The sequence below is a fragment of the Apteryx rowi genome, unplaced genomic scaffold, assembly GCF_003343035.1.
Source record: "Apteryx rowi isolate R43461 unplaced genomic scaffold, aptRow1 scaffold_31, whole genome shotgun sequence".
Taxonomy (NCBI): Eukaryota; Metazoa; Chordata; class Aves; order Apterygiformes; family Apterygidae; genus Apteryx; species Apteryx rowi.
Window position 1 is genome coordinate 353,682 of NW_020449530.1, and position 16,486 is coordinate 370,167.

At 41.0% G+C, this 16,486-nt stretch overlaps 2 protein-coding genes across 5 annotated transcripts in view; both read right to left on the reverse strand.

Moving 5' to 3' along the window:
• DERA (deoxyribose-phosphate aldolase) overlaps positions 1-5,028 on the reverse strand; it is a 53,755-nt gene extending 48,727 nt beyond the window's left edge. For all 4 annotated transcript variants that reach the window (XM_026070413.1, XM_026070414.1, XM_026070410.1 and 1 more), the window contains exon 1: positions 4,978-5,028. In XM_026070413.1, the coding sequence (XP_025926198.1) occupies positions 4,978-5,008 (31 nt within the window). In that variant the 5' untranslated portion in view covers positions 5,009-5,028. The remainder of the gene's footprint in view (positions 1-4,977) is intronic.
• A 1,159-nt stretch (positions 5,029-6,187) lies between these two features.
• On the reverse strand, positions 6,188-14,830 carry STRAP (serine/threonine kinase receptor associated protein). The gene is made up of 10 exons (XM_026070388.1): positions 14,611-14,830; positions 13,188-13,323; positions 12,414-12,495; positions 12,091-12,163; positions 11,352-11,448; positions 9,708-9,845; positions 8,980-9,116; positions 8,133-8,282; positions 7,479-7,544; positions 6,188-7,135 (listed from the first exon to the last, which is right to left on the reverse strand). Exons 1-10 carry the CDS (start codon positions 14,720-14,722, stop codon positions 7,074-7,076), a joined length of 1,053 nt encoding a protein of 350 aa, XP_025926173.1. The 5' UTR covers positions 14,723-14,830; the 3' UTR covers positions 6,188-7,073.
• Between the last annotated feature and the right edge of the window lie 1,656 nt (positions 14,831-16,486).

The window sequence follows — 16,486 nt, forward strand, 5'->3', positions numbered from 1 at the left end:
GCTGAGCAACATGGATGGATTTTTTTATTTTTAGCATTCATGAACATACTTTGCAAAACAACAGTAACTAATTATTCACTGCTCAAAGAATATATATATATATATATATATAAAATATCATATACTCATGGAACAATTTGGCTTGGAAGGGGCTACAGTAGGTCACTAGTCCAACCTCCTTCTCAAAGCAGGGTCAGTCATGAGGTCAGACCAGGTTGCTCAGGGCTTTATCCAGTCGTGTCTTGAAAATCTCCAAAGATGGAGACTGCACAGCCTCTGTGGGCAACCTTACCGTCCCCATGAGGAAGACGTTTTTCCTAACAGCCAGTCTGAACCTCTCTGTTTCGATTCAAGTCTGTTGTCTCCCTTCATCCTGTCACGCACTGCTGTGAAGAACCTGGCTCTGTTTTCTTGATAACCTCCCTGTAGACATGGGAAGGCTGATGTTAGGTCTCCTGAAACTATCTGTTCTCCAAGCTGAACCAGCCCAGCTCCTGCAGACTCTCCTCACAGGGCAGCTGCTCCAGCCCCAACCATCCTGCTGGCCTTCTGCCAAACTCACACCAGTCTGTCCATCTTTCTTGCACTGGGAGGCCCAAAACCAGACACGGTATTCCAGCTGCACTCTAATGAGTGCTGAGTAGAGGGGGATGACCCCTTCCCGCAATCTACCGCCTGTGCCCCTGTTCGCACAGCCCAGGAGGCTGTTGGCCATGTCTGCTGCCAGGGCCGCTGCTGGCTGGTGCTCAGCTCGCTGCCTGTCACAGCCCCCAGGGCCTTTCCCACAGAGCTGCTCCCTGGCAGTCAGGCCCCAGCCTGAGTAGTTGCAGAAATCTTCCTTCCCGGGGCAGGGCTCTGCCTTCCGCCTTGCTGAAGTTCATTGGGTTCCTGCTGGCCCATTTCTCTGGCCTGTCTGGGTCCCTCTCAAATGGCAGCCCCTGCCCTCAAGCGTAGAGACTGGTGCAGCTAATTTAGTGTCATCAGCAAACTCTACCAACAAGCACCATTGCCTCCTCCAGCTCACTGAAAAAAAGTTGAACAGGGCAGGTCTCAGGCTAGACCCTGTGTTACTCCACCTGGCAGCAGCCTCTGGGAAGGGTAAGACCTGTCAACCATTACCTTCTCAGCCCAATGATCCAACTAGGATCATTTTTATCCATTTAGCTGTCCATCCATCCAGACTGTAACATCCCAACTTGGATACAAGATATTGCAAGAGACAGTATCAAAAGTCTTGCTAAAGTCAAGGTAAATGACACCACTGCTCTCCCCTTGTCAACAAATCCAGTCATTCTACTACAGAAAGCAATCAGCTTGGTCAGGCATGATTTACACTTGGTAATAGGATAAACGGTAAAACTACGTGACTGGCAGTCAACTCCGCTGTTGATTTGCCATGTAACCTTGAGTTATTCTTCAGACCATTCCCTCTTCCTCTCCTCCCCACCGAGTTGCCTAAAGAAAGATTTATACCTAGGCACAAGTTCAGGCTCCATACAAACAAGCTGTGTTATCTGCTGGATTTTCCTCCTTTCCCCAAGGTTACTGAGTACCTGTCTTTCTCCATGACTCCTGAAGCTGTTGCCTCAAAATTCCATCTGCAGGGAAGGGAAAAGCCATGTGGCAAACATCTGCATCCCTGCAGTTAAACCAGAGGGGTATGCCACTAGCTTACACTACAAAACAGATACTCATTTGTGTGTTTTACTATTTCCTTGTGAAGTGGCATTAAAAAGTTGCATCTGATGCTTCACTGAAAAGTGATAAAACATATGAAACACCTGGTCCATTATATTCAAGCATTCTTGGGAGCAGAACAGGAGAGGCAGACTCCTTTTAGCCCCTGTAGTCATGCTGCTATACCTGAGTATATGAGAATGATTCCCCAAACTTTCCCTGTGCAATGACAAACTTGTAAAATTTTTCATCCGCTTTCTTTACAGGATTCTCTTATGGCAAATATATTAGAACTGCCAATATCTTAGATTAGTCGGCCTCTGACTCGTTCATACAAACCAGTGTCTTTTTATGTATCTCCTTTAGATGTACCTGTTCTTTATTCCAAGCAAACTCCTTGTTCTTCTACTGAGGAACAGTGATGAGAAAAAAGAAAGGATGAATTAAGGGACTTTTACAATAATGTGTTTATTTTACTGAAAAAAAATCACATGGCACATTACACATTATGTGCCATGATTTGAGGACAGCTGTCTTGGCATTCATGAACAAATAGATGTTAACTGTGGTATCAGAAATTTATGTCATAAATAATGACATTAGGTAGCAAACACAGAAATATAATGGATACAGAAAAAAGGATTCATATGAAATAATGCATATTTAAATAAAAGATATTTTACCACTAGGTGTCCCTGTTTGAAAACTCCTGTTATCCTACTGATAGCACTGTGAGGTGTGGGACAAATCCTCTGAACTACTGTTAAGTGTATTGGCACAAGCCAGCAAAACCTTCAAAAGCTAAAGTCACAGCAGCAGCATGTATTGCTAGCTACCACAGAAGATAAAGTGTGTAATGTCTTTTTTGACTACTGCTACCAGCTAAGATACAACACTTAAAATAAGATACAGAAACTCAATTTAAACAAGATATAGCACTTAAAAGTATTTTAGATGTGTGTTTAACGGCAGGCAGATCAGTTCTCCCTTTAAACCAGCCAGCGAAAGCCAGCTGTTAGAAACAGCCATAGCAGGGCACACTGCCGCTTCAGACAAATACCGTCTTGGCCACACAGTTTCCCTGCACAGCGTGGGGATATGTCTGCCACGCACATCCCACCCTGTTCATTTTGACTGCAACCAAATTACAAAAGATCACTGGGAGGGGATGGTAACAAATATCTGTGAATAAGCTGAGGGCAGTGGCCTTTCCAGGTGACACAGCTGCAGCTAGAAGAGGTCACTTGGTCCAGCCCTTAAGAAATGCCTTCTCTGTTAATAGTCTTGCCCACAGGTTAATGCCATCTCTTGGGCAGGAGAAGGCTATTTATGAGAGGAGAAAGAGTAACATGTAGGAAATATTTGGGACATGCTCAAAGATTGTTTTAGTAGGTGGAAATAACAATAATTATATTGTGCTGATCAGCTGCACATTGAATAGTTTTTCTTTCCCCTTGACTACGGTTGTACAGCAAAATCCAGCCAAACGTTATTCAGATTGCCTCTTCCAATACTTACAGGCTTGGCAGCATGGCCTTCCTTACATGTATGCCCATCTACTGTAGGAAAATCTTTTGAAAGGAGCTGAACTACTGCAGGCTCATTTGAGTTTCTGGAGTGCCCATACATACACAGGTGTTGCATATGCAAACTCGCATACTGGCTTTTTTCATAACAGACACTGCAGTTTCGCCACTACGTTATTAACATGTCTGTGTCAGTTAAAAGATGCTGTTCAGACGGTTATAGTTGAAAGAAACTCCCCTGTCTCTGCAAACAGCCCTAGGATAAGCACAGCAGAGTAACTCAACAGCTCGCTTTTAGGAGTTACATGTCAGCCATTTTTGAGAAGAGAAACAGAGTCAACTTTTAGTTGTCCACAGCCCTACCGTCTACCTAAACTGCATATTAACTCTGTAAAAATCCCTGAGCTCGTGCCAGAGAAAGGCGTATAACCACATGATGCTGCGCTATGTGGCCTCCCAAACTCTGCTAGTGCAGCCTCAGAGACCTTCACGTTTCCCAGCCAGCTGTCAGCAGCCTCCTGCTTTCCCTAACACTGTCCCTGTATCTCCTCTACTTAATTTACATCTGCTTGTATTTATCCAGATTATCATACCCCTAAAGACCAAATAATCAAGAGCTGACTGTAAAAAAGCCAATCACCTTAGTTCAATTCACCACTGCAATGGGATTTTATTGTGTGGCAAGGTCTGAAAGCTCTAGCAATTAGTACAATACAAGCTCCAAACAGGAAACAGCAAAGAAAACTTGTATTGGCTGGATATCCACCTTATCTGAGGCACAGTGTCCTTTCAGGCCTGGAGAACACCTGTAAGACTCTGGAAAACCCTAATCAGTCTTCAGAGAGGAAGTAGCAGAAGAGAATGATGAGGAAAGGTAATGCCCCGAGTTTGCAAGTCATAATCCAATTAATGATAAAAAATGTTTTGCACCCCTTGGGAAAGAGGAAGAGAGATGGGGGGAAAAAAAGGTTTATACAGTCCAAATCTGAGATGCAAAAGAGGACCAGATGCAATTTTGTGGTACTATTGCTGTGGCTACAGCTGCTTGAGTATTGCAGCACTGCCAGTCTTGTGAGCTTGTACCATTATTTTGCAAGGTTGATAATCCATTCAAAGCCTCAGCCTCTGGAGTCAAGGCGTTATATATGAGAAAATCTCAACTTCTATTTAACCTAAAGAATCAAAAGGAAAATAAGCCTTCTGTAGGCCTTCTGGTTGAAAAGTCTGGAAAATGCATCACGAGTATATTTTAAAGGGCCTAAAGTAATTCTAAGTCTATTTGTAAGTTGGCTTTTAAGAAAAACAAGCAGTACTTTCAAGATTTTGCAGAAACTTGACTCATACTTTTTAAATACTGATAATTTACCAAATGCGTTCAGAGAACATGATTAGAAAGCAGGCTTAAAAACTGCTTTGATTTGCCTGCCTGTGCCATATTGTACTTTCCAGCTGCATTTCACTGAGGGAGCAAGGGAAAAATCTGCACCACTGAGAAAGCACATAAAGGCGGGGTCAGTCACGGAGAAAGAAAATACCCAGGCAGGCGATCAGGCGCAAAGGTTCCCCGTCCCCCCGCGCAGGAAGGATCCGCGCAGGCGGCGGAAACCAGATTTCAAACCCGCCGAGGCTCCGCCCGGACGCTGCAGCCGCCCTCGGTGAGCGGCGCCTCGGCTGGCGGCGGCCCCCGCGCTGCCCCCCGCAAACCCTCCTGCTGCCGCTCCGCAGCAGCAGCAGCGCCCCCGGAGCCGGAGCCGGGCCCGGCCGCGCCGCTTACCCAGCCCGGTGCCCGGGTTTCTGGCCGCCATCGCCCCGCCGAGCCGCCCGCTCTCCGCCCCCGCGGGGCGGGACGGCTCCGCCCCCGCGCCCGGCCCGGCCCTCCGGCCCAGCGGTTATCGTTATGGCAATGGTAATAAAACAGAGTCCAGCTTTTTTTTCCTCTGAACTGCTTTGGAATTGAAAGGAAGCTTTAGATCCAAGCTCTAACACTTACAGAACCAGCTCTGTGAAAACTTAACATCATGCCTGCAGAGCTCGTAATACTTGCAAAATGCAAATTTAACAACAAAGATACTGACAGCTTCACAGCCTTCACCTTTTTTCAAGCATGCAGTAACACAAACTTGCATCAAGTATTAAGTGTTGCTAACATTCTTACCTAAATGAAACAAACGTCTTGTAACCTTATGCCCACTCCTTCAGGGCTAGCAAAGGCACTTTACAAGCTTGTGACAGCATCATGTAAAGCAGCATAAGGATCACAGCTCTTAAATTTGAGGAGGTTATTCCAGACTTCCCTACAAAAAGCTAAAGAGAACCTACCCAAAATGAGGAGCAAATAAGTTCCACCAGGGGTGGTGTTCTTTTTTTGTTGTTGTATTTTTTTAAACACAGCCCTCAGCTTGCAAAGTAAAAAGTTTAGTGTGAAGTACTAGATTTGGAATTCTCTTGAGCCTTAATAAAATTAATGAAAACACTGAAACAACCAATCAGCTGCAAGCAACTCACAACCCCCCATTTACTTTTGTGATAAAATTCAAACAGGTATTTCCAAACTGAGTTTTGGAGTTCAGTCAGTGAAATAACATTCTTAATACTAACACTGGACTTGCAAAAATCAAGACTCATTGCATCATTCTTTATTTTCCTTTATGTTACTCTATTTCTTTTGTTTTCAAACTTTAAGTTTCACTTTTCTTCTAAGCTGATAAGATAGTATTATTTAACTCCTTTGGGGAAAAATCCAAAGAGAATATTAAGGACAAATCTGAATATGAAAAAATAAAAGGGTACACGAATAACTTAAGGATTTACATGACAAAACTAGGTAACATTCAGGACACAAAGCTATTCCTATAAATTAGGGTTTCAATATCACTCCTTCGCAACATTCTTCTTGAATTTTGTTTAGCCAGTTCTTCTCCTTTCTATATTCAGTGCATTTAATACACTTTTCAGTGTAATATTAAAGGAAGTGACAAGTGGAAGAATGGCAATATTTTCTTTAATGAAGAAAATATGATGTATAATCTTGAAAGAGTAACTTTTTAGCCAGTCTAGAGGACTAAACCCAAGCTTTGTACAGATTCATAGCCAACCTCTGGTATTTTCATGTACAACCAAGTGTTTCAGGCAGTACCTTTAGGAATTTTCAAAGTTTTTGATTTTAGAGACTCACTTTTACATTCAAACTTTAAAGAATAAAAAGACAAGGCTTAGAAATCAAGGAACCTGCCACTCGCTGTCCCAACACTAAAACATTCTTATTGCTTTCCCTCTTTGTTTAGTACACACAAAAAAACCAACCCAATAGATGCTAGAAAGGATTATGCAGTAACTTGGTTGCTTTTCCATTCCATGAGCCCAATGCTAAACAGTAAGATAGGAGTTTTGAGAGGCATTTTATTTAGACAACTGAAAATAGTTAAATGTTCATAAGCAGTGTACAATGAAACAAAACCCGAATCAAATACTTTAGTACATAATCCCTTCTTTACAACTAAAGCCAAATTTTCCAACTTTCAAGAAAAAAAAAAAAAGGGTAAAAGCCATTATATCTCTTCTCCATAATAAAGAAAACACACTACAATGAGTCTAATTGAAATTGGAGAGACTGGATCTTGGCTTGCACGCTTCATTCAAAAGACAGTAGGCAGCTATGCTAAGAAGATAGCAAAACTCTACTACTTGTCTTTTTTTTCTTTTTTTGGATACTCAGTTCTCTTACAGACAACACCTAGCCAGTTCCACCGCATTCTCATCAATTACTGCCCATCTTTGCCTTATGTAGAGAGTGCACTCTGGAAGGCTGCTGCTGCACTGTTCACTTGATTTAGTCTCATATGTCCATATGTTGTATAACAGTTGTGATACTCAGGCCTTAACTTCAGGAGTTGAGCTGTACACTGAATCTGAGTTTTCAGAGGCAAGATCTTCTGCAATTAAATAAAAAGGGCATTACTTCACCTTAGATATATAAACAAAAGGAAAGTTGAAAGGATTCTTTCACAGTAAAGATCAATTCAGACTGTTTTTCATTTAATTCAATTCAGTTATTCTACCAAGTCTGTTTGGACAGCCTGCAAGATCACACAGCTCRTCACTAGTCTGACACTTCCCACAGTTTCTTTCACGAAAATGCAGTCAAAGATGTGAGAAGAGCAAAAAGTGCCAGAAGGTACTTGGGAAAAAGCTAGCTCTTCCATACTAAGGAATGCTACTGCCTTTACTGATCTTTTAACAGTTAGCCGATTTGAAGTTGGCAGTTCAGTGCATTACCTAATTCCTCCTCTGCAGTTCCTGGAAGGGTGGTCCTTGCTTTTGCTGCTTCTGCATTCTCCTCTTCTGTAGGAAGAAAAAACAGTTAGTATCTTCAGTTGACTCCCCCACACCCATCCATGCGCCTAAATCAGAAAATAAAGCTTTCACTTATTCATTTAAGGTTGAAGAGAGAAGAGTTGGGTAAGAAATTCCATTAATGGATATCTGCCTGCAGTTTTCTAGACACTGGTTTTTATTYCCCCCCCCCCCAAAGGGTAGAGAACCAAAGTGCATAGAAAAAAACACGTATCTGCACTTTTTTCTAGAGGCTMTTATATCCTTAAGTATTTATAAAAATGGATTTCATATTTCTTGCTCTATAACATCAAAATGTAACAGACTACTTGCTTAAATATCTGCAACATGTCTATATTCAATAAGCTTATAGGTTTGAAATTAATTGATTAACTGACAGCCATAACAGCAAATCCTTATATCCATCACACAAGAGTGTGTTAAGATAGTAGGGATGCTGTAGGAAATTCAGATGTTCATAATTTATGCTATTACTGCCAGACATTATTCTCATGTAGAAAATTGTATTTGTTTAACAACTTTCAAAAGTGCACATGAAGCAGCCAAGTTTCACCAGGAAAATGTGCGCACACTTACCAGGAACTACACATTTCCAAAGACCATAGGTTTTCCCTACTGTTGTCTGCCACAGCCTTAGTGTGCCATCCTCAGAGCCACTGGCATATAACTCTCCATCAGGGCTAAATCTCACACAGTGAATGGGACCAAAGTGTCCTTTGTAGGATTCTAGAAGAGAATATATTGATATGATTTTCAAATTGTCTTCTACAAGTGAAATTAGTATGTAGAAATTAATCAGAAGAGGAAAAAAAATTGATGGGAGGCACTTTTCCAATATTTTACTTCTGATATAAAATAAAGCTTCTACTAATTGGTATCTCAGTGATCTCTAATTTAGGTAACATAATAGTAATTTATTAATGGCAAGAAACAGGTGCTTATTTATTCTAGGCAAAACTAAAAAGCAAGCCAGTAGCACAGAGTGCACATATTCTGGTTCTCCAACCACTCACTGCGCACAAAATTCTAAATGAGGATAGAATCAACTAACAAACTTATATCACCCTCCCCTCAAAAAAGTTACACTATTTATGAAAGCAAGTGGTTCTGACTCATTAGACATATCTGATGAATGCTATACTACAACATTTAAGTTAGCATATAGCTTGCCACTACATCAATACTGAATGGTTCAACTTTTTTGTGTTTTGATAGCTGTTGTTTAAAGCAGGCTTTAATTGGTTCTAAAGAACGTTAGGTGTAGTGAGATAATACAAACACTTAACTGACAGCAAAACTCTTTATCTGCTTACACAGTATGCTATGCTAAGACCTTATTTGATTTAAGTGTAACAGTTTCATCTACTAGAATCTCATCAAACTAATTTCAGAACTCATTTTTGATTACAGAAGACAAACATACCTAATTCTTCTCCTGTATTATAGTCATATTTATAGAGTTTAAAATCTTCACCGCCTGCAACCAGACATTCTTTCTCAGGGTGAAGTGATGCAGAATTGATTGTAGCAGGAGCTTCAAATGATTTAATCTGCTCTAGACTGAGGGAGAAGTTTGTTAATAAGAGTTAAAAAAAAATATATATATATATATATATATCCTGAAAGCAAAGAAACTTTGATTCTACAAATCACAACTGCCTTTAAGAAAAACAAAACACACCCACCTACAGTTTTTGAAACAAGTTTTAATACTTGCAAGTGGAGCTTATCAAGTTAGAAACAAAAAGTTAAGATTAAGCAAAACAGAAGTCTCACACATTTAGTAATACTTTCTGGAATCTGCTTAAGTATGTAACTTGCTTCCTTAAGACATCATACAGATGTATTAATAACTAGTTCTCTGAAAAGCACTAAACTGAACCCTGGACAAAACACTTATTTAACCATAACGACAATTAGTATCAACTATAACAACAGCAGTGAATATTTACAGTCTAGCATTTTACAGACAGTTAGAAATCATTATTTTTAGAAAAGGGTAAATGCATTGCACTTTGCAACTGATTGGATGGCAAAGATATCCACCGAAGCCAATTCTGGTGACTCAGTAACTTGGTTTTGTACAGCCAACTTTACCAACATAACCAAACCTATTAATCAGCCTAGGAAAATGTTCTGTTTTAGACTCACGTTTCTGCACTATGAAAAGCAATGGTCTTCCCATAGGTTATCACAAGTATCTGTCCTTCTGGAACATACTCCATGCTGCTCACTGACATTGCAACATTTAATGCCTTTACTTCAGTCATGGTATTCCGGTCCCAGAGGCTACAAAGAAACGAGACTCAGATTACTTCAGCAAATCAAGCAGTTCTCACCCCCATGCATTTTGGGTTTAAAAAAAAGCTTTGGGTTTAAAAAAAAGCCACCCAGTAAAGAACTTCATTTGACTCCATAGGTATGTTGGATATTCAGTGGCATTCTTATCTTAAAGTTTTGCCCAGCAGAAAATTAAAACAGGCTTACATTAAAATACCACTACTTTTGAAACTTATTGCAACAACTTTAAATGGCACACACACCTTTAAACTATTCAAGGATTTCCTTAGAGATTAAAAAACTTGTTTCAAGCCTCCTGAGCAATACAACTTTCTAAAACCAAGGCTTGAAAGTCCCATTCTGCCTCTTAACCTCAAAAGTAAAAGAGGTACTAATGCCAATTTATACACAGAATACAGTTTCATTTAATGCAATTTAGTTTCCTATCTAGGGATGCAACGGCTATCTAAAAAGAAAGGAAAGGAAGTTGTTTTGCTATGACAAATAAGAAGTTTCATTCATTAGAYGACAGCTACATTTCTATCTCTAAGACTCAGCGAGGAAAAAAAACAAAACAAACAAAAAAAAAACACAAAAAACATAACACAAGGCTCTTGCCCCTCTTGAGTACTGGGAAACTGGAAAGAACTGGAGCTGTAGAGACTGCATGGATATGGCACCAGTGTCTTCAATCCCCCCTTCTACAAATCAGAAAGCCACACTATTTGTCTCCTCTGTGCATAAATAAAAGAATGATGAGACAGCTAGGCATCAGATCATACTGGCCAGAAAGCTGAGGAAGCAGAAAGGTACTTCTCCCATCTTTTCTGGGCAGCTTAGTCTGAGGAATGGTCTTTGTTGATCCACCTCCCCAGCATCCAGGTTTGTCTAGGTTTCAGCTCATCTCCTACCAGTTGGGCACAAAGTAAACAAAACACTATGAATGGATTAGCCCTCTTATACAAACACTAAAGTCTACTCAATTTATCAGCACAGCATAGAATAAGGGTTAAATTTGTCAACAATGCACTGTTTCCAGATACCCTCCCTAGTCTTTCACCTCAGCTTCTGGCTAGTCCTTGCCTTGTGCATTTTTGAAGGCTTGCTTGTGGAAGACAAAGGCAGCAATACCTCTGCACAAAGCATACTCACAAGACCTCATCTATAAATTCATCTTCTCTAGGTTTACAAAAGGCATTCATTCGTTATAACTATTAAGTTCACAAAAAGATCTACTCTTCTGAGGTTGCCCAAGGTTAAGGCATTTAGCACAAACTATTAGATAGAGGCAAATTATTGTAGGAAGTTACTCTGTTGCTACAATATTATAGGGTAGATTAAAATTGTTACAAGATTAAAATGTCCAAAAGCATAGAGAACTACAATAATCTAGAACCAAATAACTGACATTACTTGTTTCTTTTACAGAAAGAGATAATGATATTCTGAAATAGATTATAAAAAAAACAAACAACAGTGAGCTTCTTCAGAAAACTAAAAGTTACTTTTTCTTACCGGACAGTTTTATCATCAGCTGAAAGAATCTGTTTGTCATCACTGCTCCATAAAGCCTTTTTAATGCCAGAAGTATGCCCGCTGATAACTTGAGGTTCTTAAAATTAAAGCAAGTATTTTAGTACATATAAGAAAAGAAAATAATGCCATACAGCAGTTGAAGAGCACTATTATTCTACATGGATTTCCATTTGCCAAAAACTGTAAGATTACTTCAAGCACTTACAGCTCTATTCATGGATCTTATTCCAGGAACAGGATAAATGCAGATTAAATTCAGAGAATCAGACACACAAAAAGTTTCACTAGTTGAACAGTCTTCTCTAGCTCAATAGCAATCTTCACTAGTTCAATATCAATATTAATATGAATATGAATTTAAACACACTTAAATATGCAGAAACTTGTCTCTATTGTCAGGTGGCTTAATTTTAAGTGGACCCACTCCTAATAGATTTGTGTTGCACTGAAACGCTATCGTTGAAGATCTTTGAGATCTTATGCCTCAAACTGCTTAACCTTTTATAAGCTCTAACTCACTTGTGGAAGGATAAGCTTAAAATGTTACAGACTTCAGATTATCTTACTATAGTAAAAGGTTATATACACCATTTGTGCAAAACAATCCTGAATTTTTCTTTTGTAATTCATAATGGAAAGCAGATCTGAAAGTTCTGAAAATTTTCAGAACTTTTATTTAATTCTCAAAAACAAAAATCAGTTATAAAAGCAGACTCACCTGCTTCTGGCTTACTCAAATCATAGATACGCAACAATTTATCTTGTCCACCTGTTAACAGATAATCACTATCCTGAAACAGAAGTTACAAAGAGTCAGCTCTATTTTGAATTGAAACATCAGCCTTCATCCATGAGTCTTAAAATAACAGTTCTTTCTCTCAGTCTACTAACACACTTATTTAAATTATGACCTTAAAAAGCTAGAAGTGGTATGCTAGAATATTTGCCTGTTACACACATAAAAAAAAGAAAAACAGCAAATACCAAAATACATTTAAGTGCTTACTTCTCTGGAAAGTAAGATACAAAGTTTTTTCATACCTGTGTAAAATCCACACTTTTGACAATGTGCTTGTGAGCCAATGTGATTAGCTCATCCCCTGACACAGCATCCCACACTTTGCTAAATGACAAGAGAAAACATTTAAATTTTAGTAGCACTGAGACAAACCAACTTGGAAGTCAGATCAGCTTGTAAACAATATTTCCTGACACCCTCGTAACATTTTGTCATAAGTACTACATTCTGATAAGTAATAACCCAGTTAGTCAATAAGAATAATTTATATGCTCTTATTAAAGTTTTTTTGTACTATCCTGCCATTTTCTTTGCCCCTCTTCTTCAGGATAATGCAGAATTATTACTATTTTAAAGACAGACAAGTGCAGCTGTCCTCTGCAGCTTACTATAAAATGCCATCTAATAACAAGAGTCAAAGTGCTAAATATTAATATACACTACAGACAGTAAATAAAAAGAAAAAAATGATTTTTTTTTTTTGCAAGAGTTTTCTGGAATACTCTATATGTTTCAAAAACCACAAAATGGTAGCTATTATGAATTCTATGATGCTATGAAAATTTTGGTGTTACAAGCTTWTTTGCCCCAGCTATGAGCAACAGAAAATAAGCAATAAATCATGGCTAACCAGAAGGAGCAAAAAAACCAAAAAAAACCACCCCCCCCCTTTCAACTCTGATTTTAGCATTCTACAGTGCTAAAGATTAGAGCTGCATAAAATCAGTAACTTATATAAAAATATCATTGACTAAAATCAAAACACAGTGAGACTTCAAAAGCAGGTAATCACTTACGCTGTAAAATCAGCTGCTGCTGTAGCTGCTTTAGTGGCATCCTTGTTCAAAGTAGCACCCCAAACAGCACCTTTATGACCTAGAAATGTTCCAATCCAGTCTCCCGTGTCACCCTGACGTAGCATAGGCTTACCATCTTCACAAAAAGAAAACCAATGTTCAGATAATGTTATCAAATAAAATGAAACTATTTTAAGAAGATTCTTTTATACAAACATGGAACAAAAAAGAAATTGTCACCAGACACCTTCCTTTGGGGAAACATCACATATTTTATGATGCTATTTTTTGAAAAAGAGTTTAGCTAAAGAGCTTAGCTATGCAGCTGCACTTGCTGTGAACATCTAAAATTCTATATAGACCTTAAAATACTATTGCAAAGTAAATACAAATTTTCTTTGGGTTTGTTTTTAAGGGAGAAGAGGGATAGAGAAGGAGAAAGGAACATTTAGCTTTGGTTTTACTCCAGTCTTCCTCTACAGGCAGAAGAGCTCTTTTGTTTTTAGAATAAAATTTTCAGACTAATATTGCTCAAAAAGGAGTCTTATATCTATATGTTCAAAATATACAGAGAAGAGTTGTAAAAATGAAATGGAATTAGAAAGCCCTTCCTAGGATTATTTTCTTTTGGAAAGCTATAAAAGAAGTTGCTCCCATGAGAAGAAGGAAAGCTGAATATGAAGCACTCCAAGGCAGGGAGGGAGATCCTTTTAAGTTCATGAATACATACATAAGATTAATATATGCATGTATGAAGTCAAAATGCTATTCTCATAATGAGCAGAAGAAAGTTCTCATGCAAAAGGAAAGTGACATCACCATTCTACATCCACCATGACAGTCACCTTGATTAAAAAAAGAACCCAATTTAAGATGTACAGTACATGCGGGCAGAGGGTAAAAAAGGGCTGGTTTAGGAACAAGTCTTTTTACAAAGCTTTATTTATTTGGACCCGAGCTGAATGAACTGTCAAGCTGCAGGGGTTAAATTGGTAATTAAACACCACAGCCAGCTGTCAGGACTCTTTCTCATTTGATCAGGCTGAAACTGGGTATCACTGTCAGAGCGTCAGCGTCTCGCTGGGTGAACAAGCCATCCCAGCCCGACTATCGCCGCTAACACTGGCCGCTCGGCCCACCTAACGCGGCTTCTTCCCCACGCTCCCAAGTAGCGGCCCCCACACGAAGGCGCCCGGGAAGCAGCCGCTGGGAAGCAGCACTGCCGCCCCCCCCCACACACACGGACACCGGGGGCGAGGGCGGGCCTTGGGCCGGGGCCACCCCCGCCTCACCTGCCCGCCCGGCGCCGGCGAGGCTGAACAAAGGGGCCGCCGCCGCCACCGCCCCGCGGGGCGCCCCCCGCGGGGCGCTTCCCCCTCCCCCCCCCGCCCCGCGGAGCCCGCCGCGGCCGGCGGGACCTCACCCTTGCAGGCGCTGATGAGGAAGTAGCCGTAAGGGGTGATGCCGCTGAAGGCCAGGTCCACCACGGGCCGCGTGTGCCCCGAGCACGTCAGCGGGGTCTGTCTCATCGCCATGGCGGCGGCGGTTGGGCGGGCGGCGGGGCGCGCGCGCGCAGGGACGCGGGGCAGGGACACAAGCCCCCTCCGGCCGGGCAGGAAACGGCGACCGAGGCGGCAGGGGAAATGACGCCGCGGGAGCGCTTCGGAGCGGAAGCTACGTAGCCCGGCGGGTGTGGGGCCGGAAGCGCCGCTGCGGGGGGTGGGCGGTTGGCTGCGGCGTGGCGGCCTTTGCGGRGGGGTGGCGCGACGAGCCCCGAGTGGAGGCCCGGGGGGCAGCGGGCTGATAGGGGACTGCTTGTGGCCTTTATCCTGTTACAGTTAGTCCTTTGTACCCCCACCGCTGCTCCTCTGCTCTGCTCGGATTTCTACAGCAATAGCAAATCAACCCTGCCAAAAAGAAACGCGTTTTTTTTTTGCGGTTGGGCTCAATCCCAACATGGCCGGCGGCAGGGCCACGTAGGCCTTGCCTGCAAAGGAGGAGGTGGGGAGACGCTGAAAGCGAGGAGCCCAGGATACATAGCAGTGCCCGTCTGGTTTCACGTAAAATACAAGGCAGCCACGCTGATGGGATTGTTTCCCTAGGAGGCATCCAGAGATGGTATCTGAAGCTGGAGGAGCCTGACAGCCCTATCTAAAAACAGGGGAAGGGGTGTTTCTCTTCTGTCTACAGACTGAAAAGTTAGGCTGGTACAGCACTGTACCCATTCCTCACAGGAGCCCATAGGCTGTCACTCACTCCCTTTTTTAAGTGTTAAAACTAGGAGAAACATTTATGTTGTCAACAGATAATTGAAGCTGAAGGCAACTTAAGTTTTCCGCTATTTCTCTGTAAAGGATAGGTAGCATATTTCACTTTCTGACCTTCTCATGTTCCAGCTTTCCTGAGTTCTCACACATAATTGCTGATGATTTTGTAATTTCATGACCCATGTGTGCTCTCACTGTAACTGGCAATCTGAGTTTTTCCACATGCAGCCACAGATTACCACATATGGTTTTTCAATATTTTTGAAATTTTCTGGATTTTTTTCTTAACACTGATGTCACTATCTCACTGTGCTTTGTCACACACCTATAGCTCAATCTAGGACATCCCAGCCGACAGGTTATATTCATAGAGAGTTCAAATGCATCTTTAAAAGCCTTTAAAGTAAAATTAAAAGTTGTATTTAAATATAATCCCCAAATATGTGTTTCCCTTGATAAAACTGCTTGTGACTGTCTGAGGAAAATTCTGTATTTAGTCTTCTGTAAAATTGGTGTGGTTTTCATCCTGCACAAAGCAATAGTATGATATCCAATTAGGGAGATACAAAATTTGTAACAGACAGACAAAGGCAAAAATATTTGCAGTTTGTTGGAAGGTAGATGAAAATCAGAAAAGGAAATAAACTATGGAGACATGAAACTTATAATATCCATGCTGAACTAAAAATCTCACTAGGCCCAACAGAACTGTAATTGCATTCCTAAAATCCTAAAAACAGAAAATTGGTTAATACTGTGAACAAATTTTTCTATATTCTGCATTTTTAATGGGCAAAATTTTAATTTATTGAATAGTATCACAGAATCACAGAATGGTTGAGGTTGGAAGGGACCTCTGGAGATCAGCTAGTCCAACCCCCCTGCTCAAGCAGGGTCACCTAGAGCACGTTGCCCAGGATCGTGTCCAGGCGGGTTTTGAATATCTCCAGAGAAGGAGACTCCACAACCTCTCTGGGCAACCTGTTCCAGTGCTCTGTCACCCTCATAGTGAAGACGTTTTTCCTCATGTTC

Bases quoted from the DNA above. Each gene is read 5' to 3' on its own strand.
- STRAP (XM_026070388.1), bottom strand. From the start codon at position 14,722: ATGGCGATGAGACAGACCCCGCTGACGTGCTCGGGGCACACGCGGCCC. The intron at 13,324-14,610 runs GTGAGGTCCCGC...CTTTTTGTGAAG, and splicing joins CCTCATCAGCGCCTGCAAGG to ATGGTAAGCCTATGCTACGT. The intron at 8,283-8,979 runs GTATGTTTGTCT...ATTCTCTTCTAG, and splicing joins TAATACAGGAGAAGAATTAG to AATCCTACAAAGGACACTTT.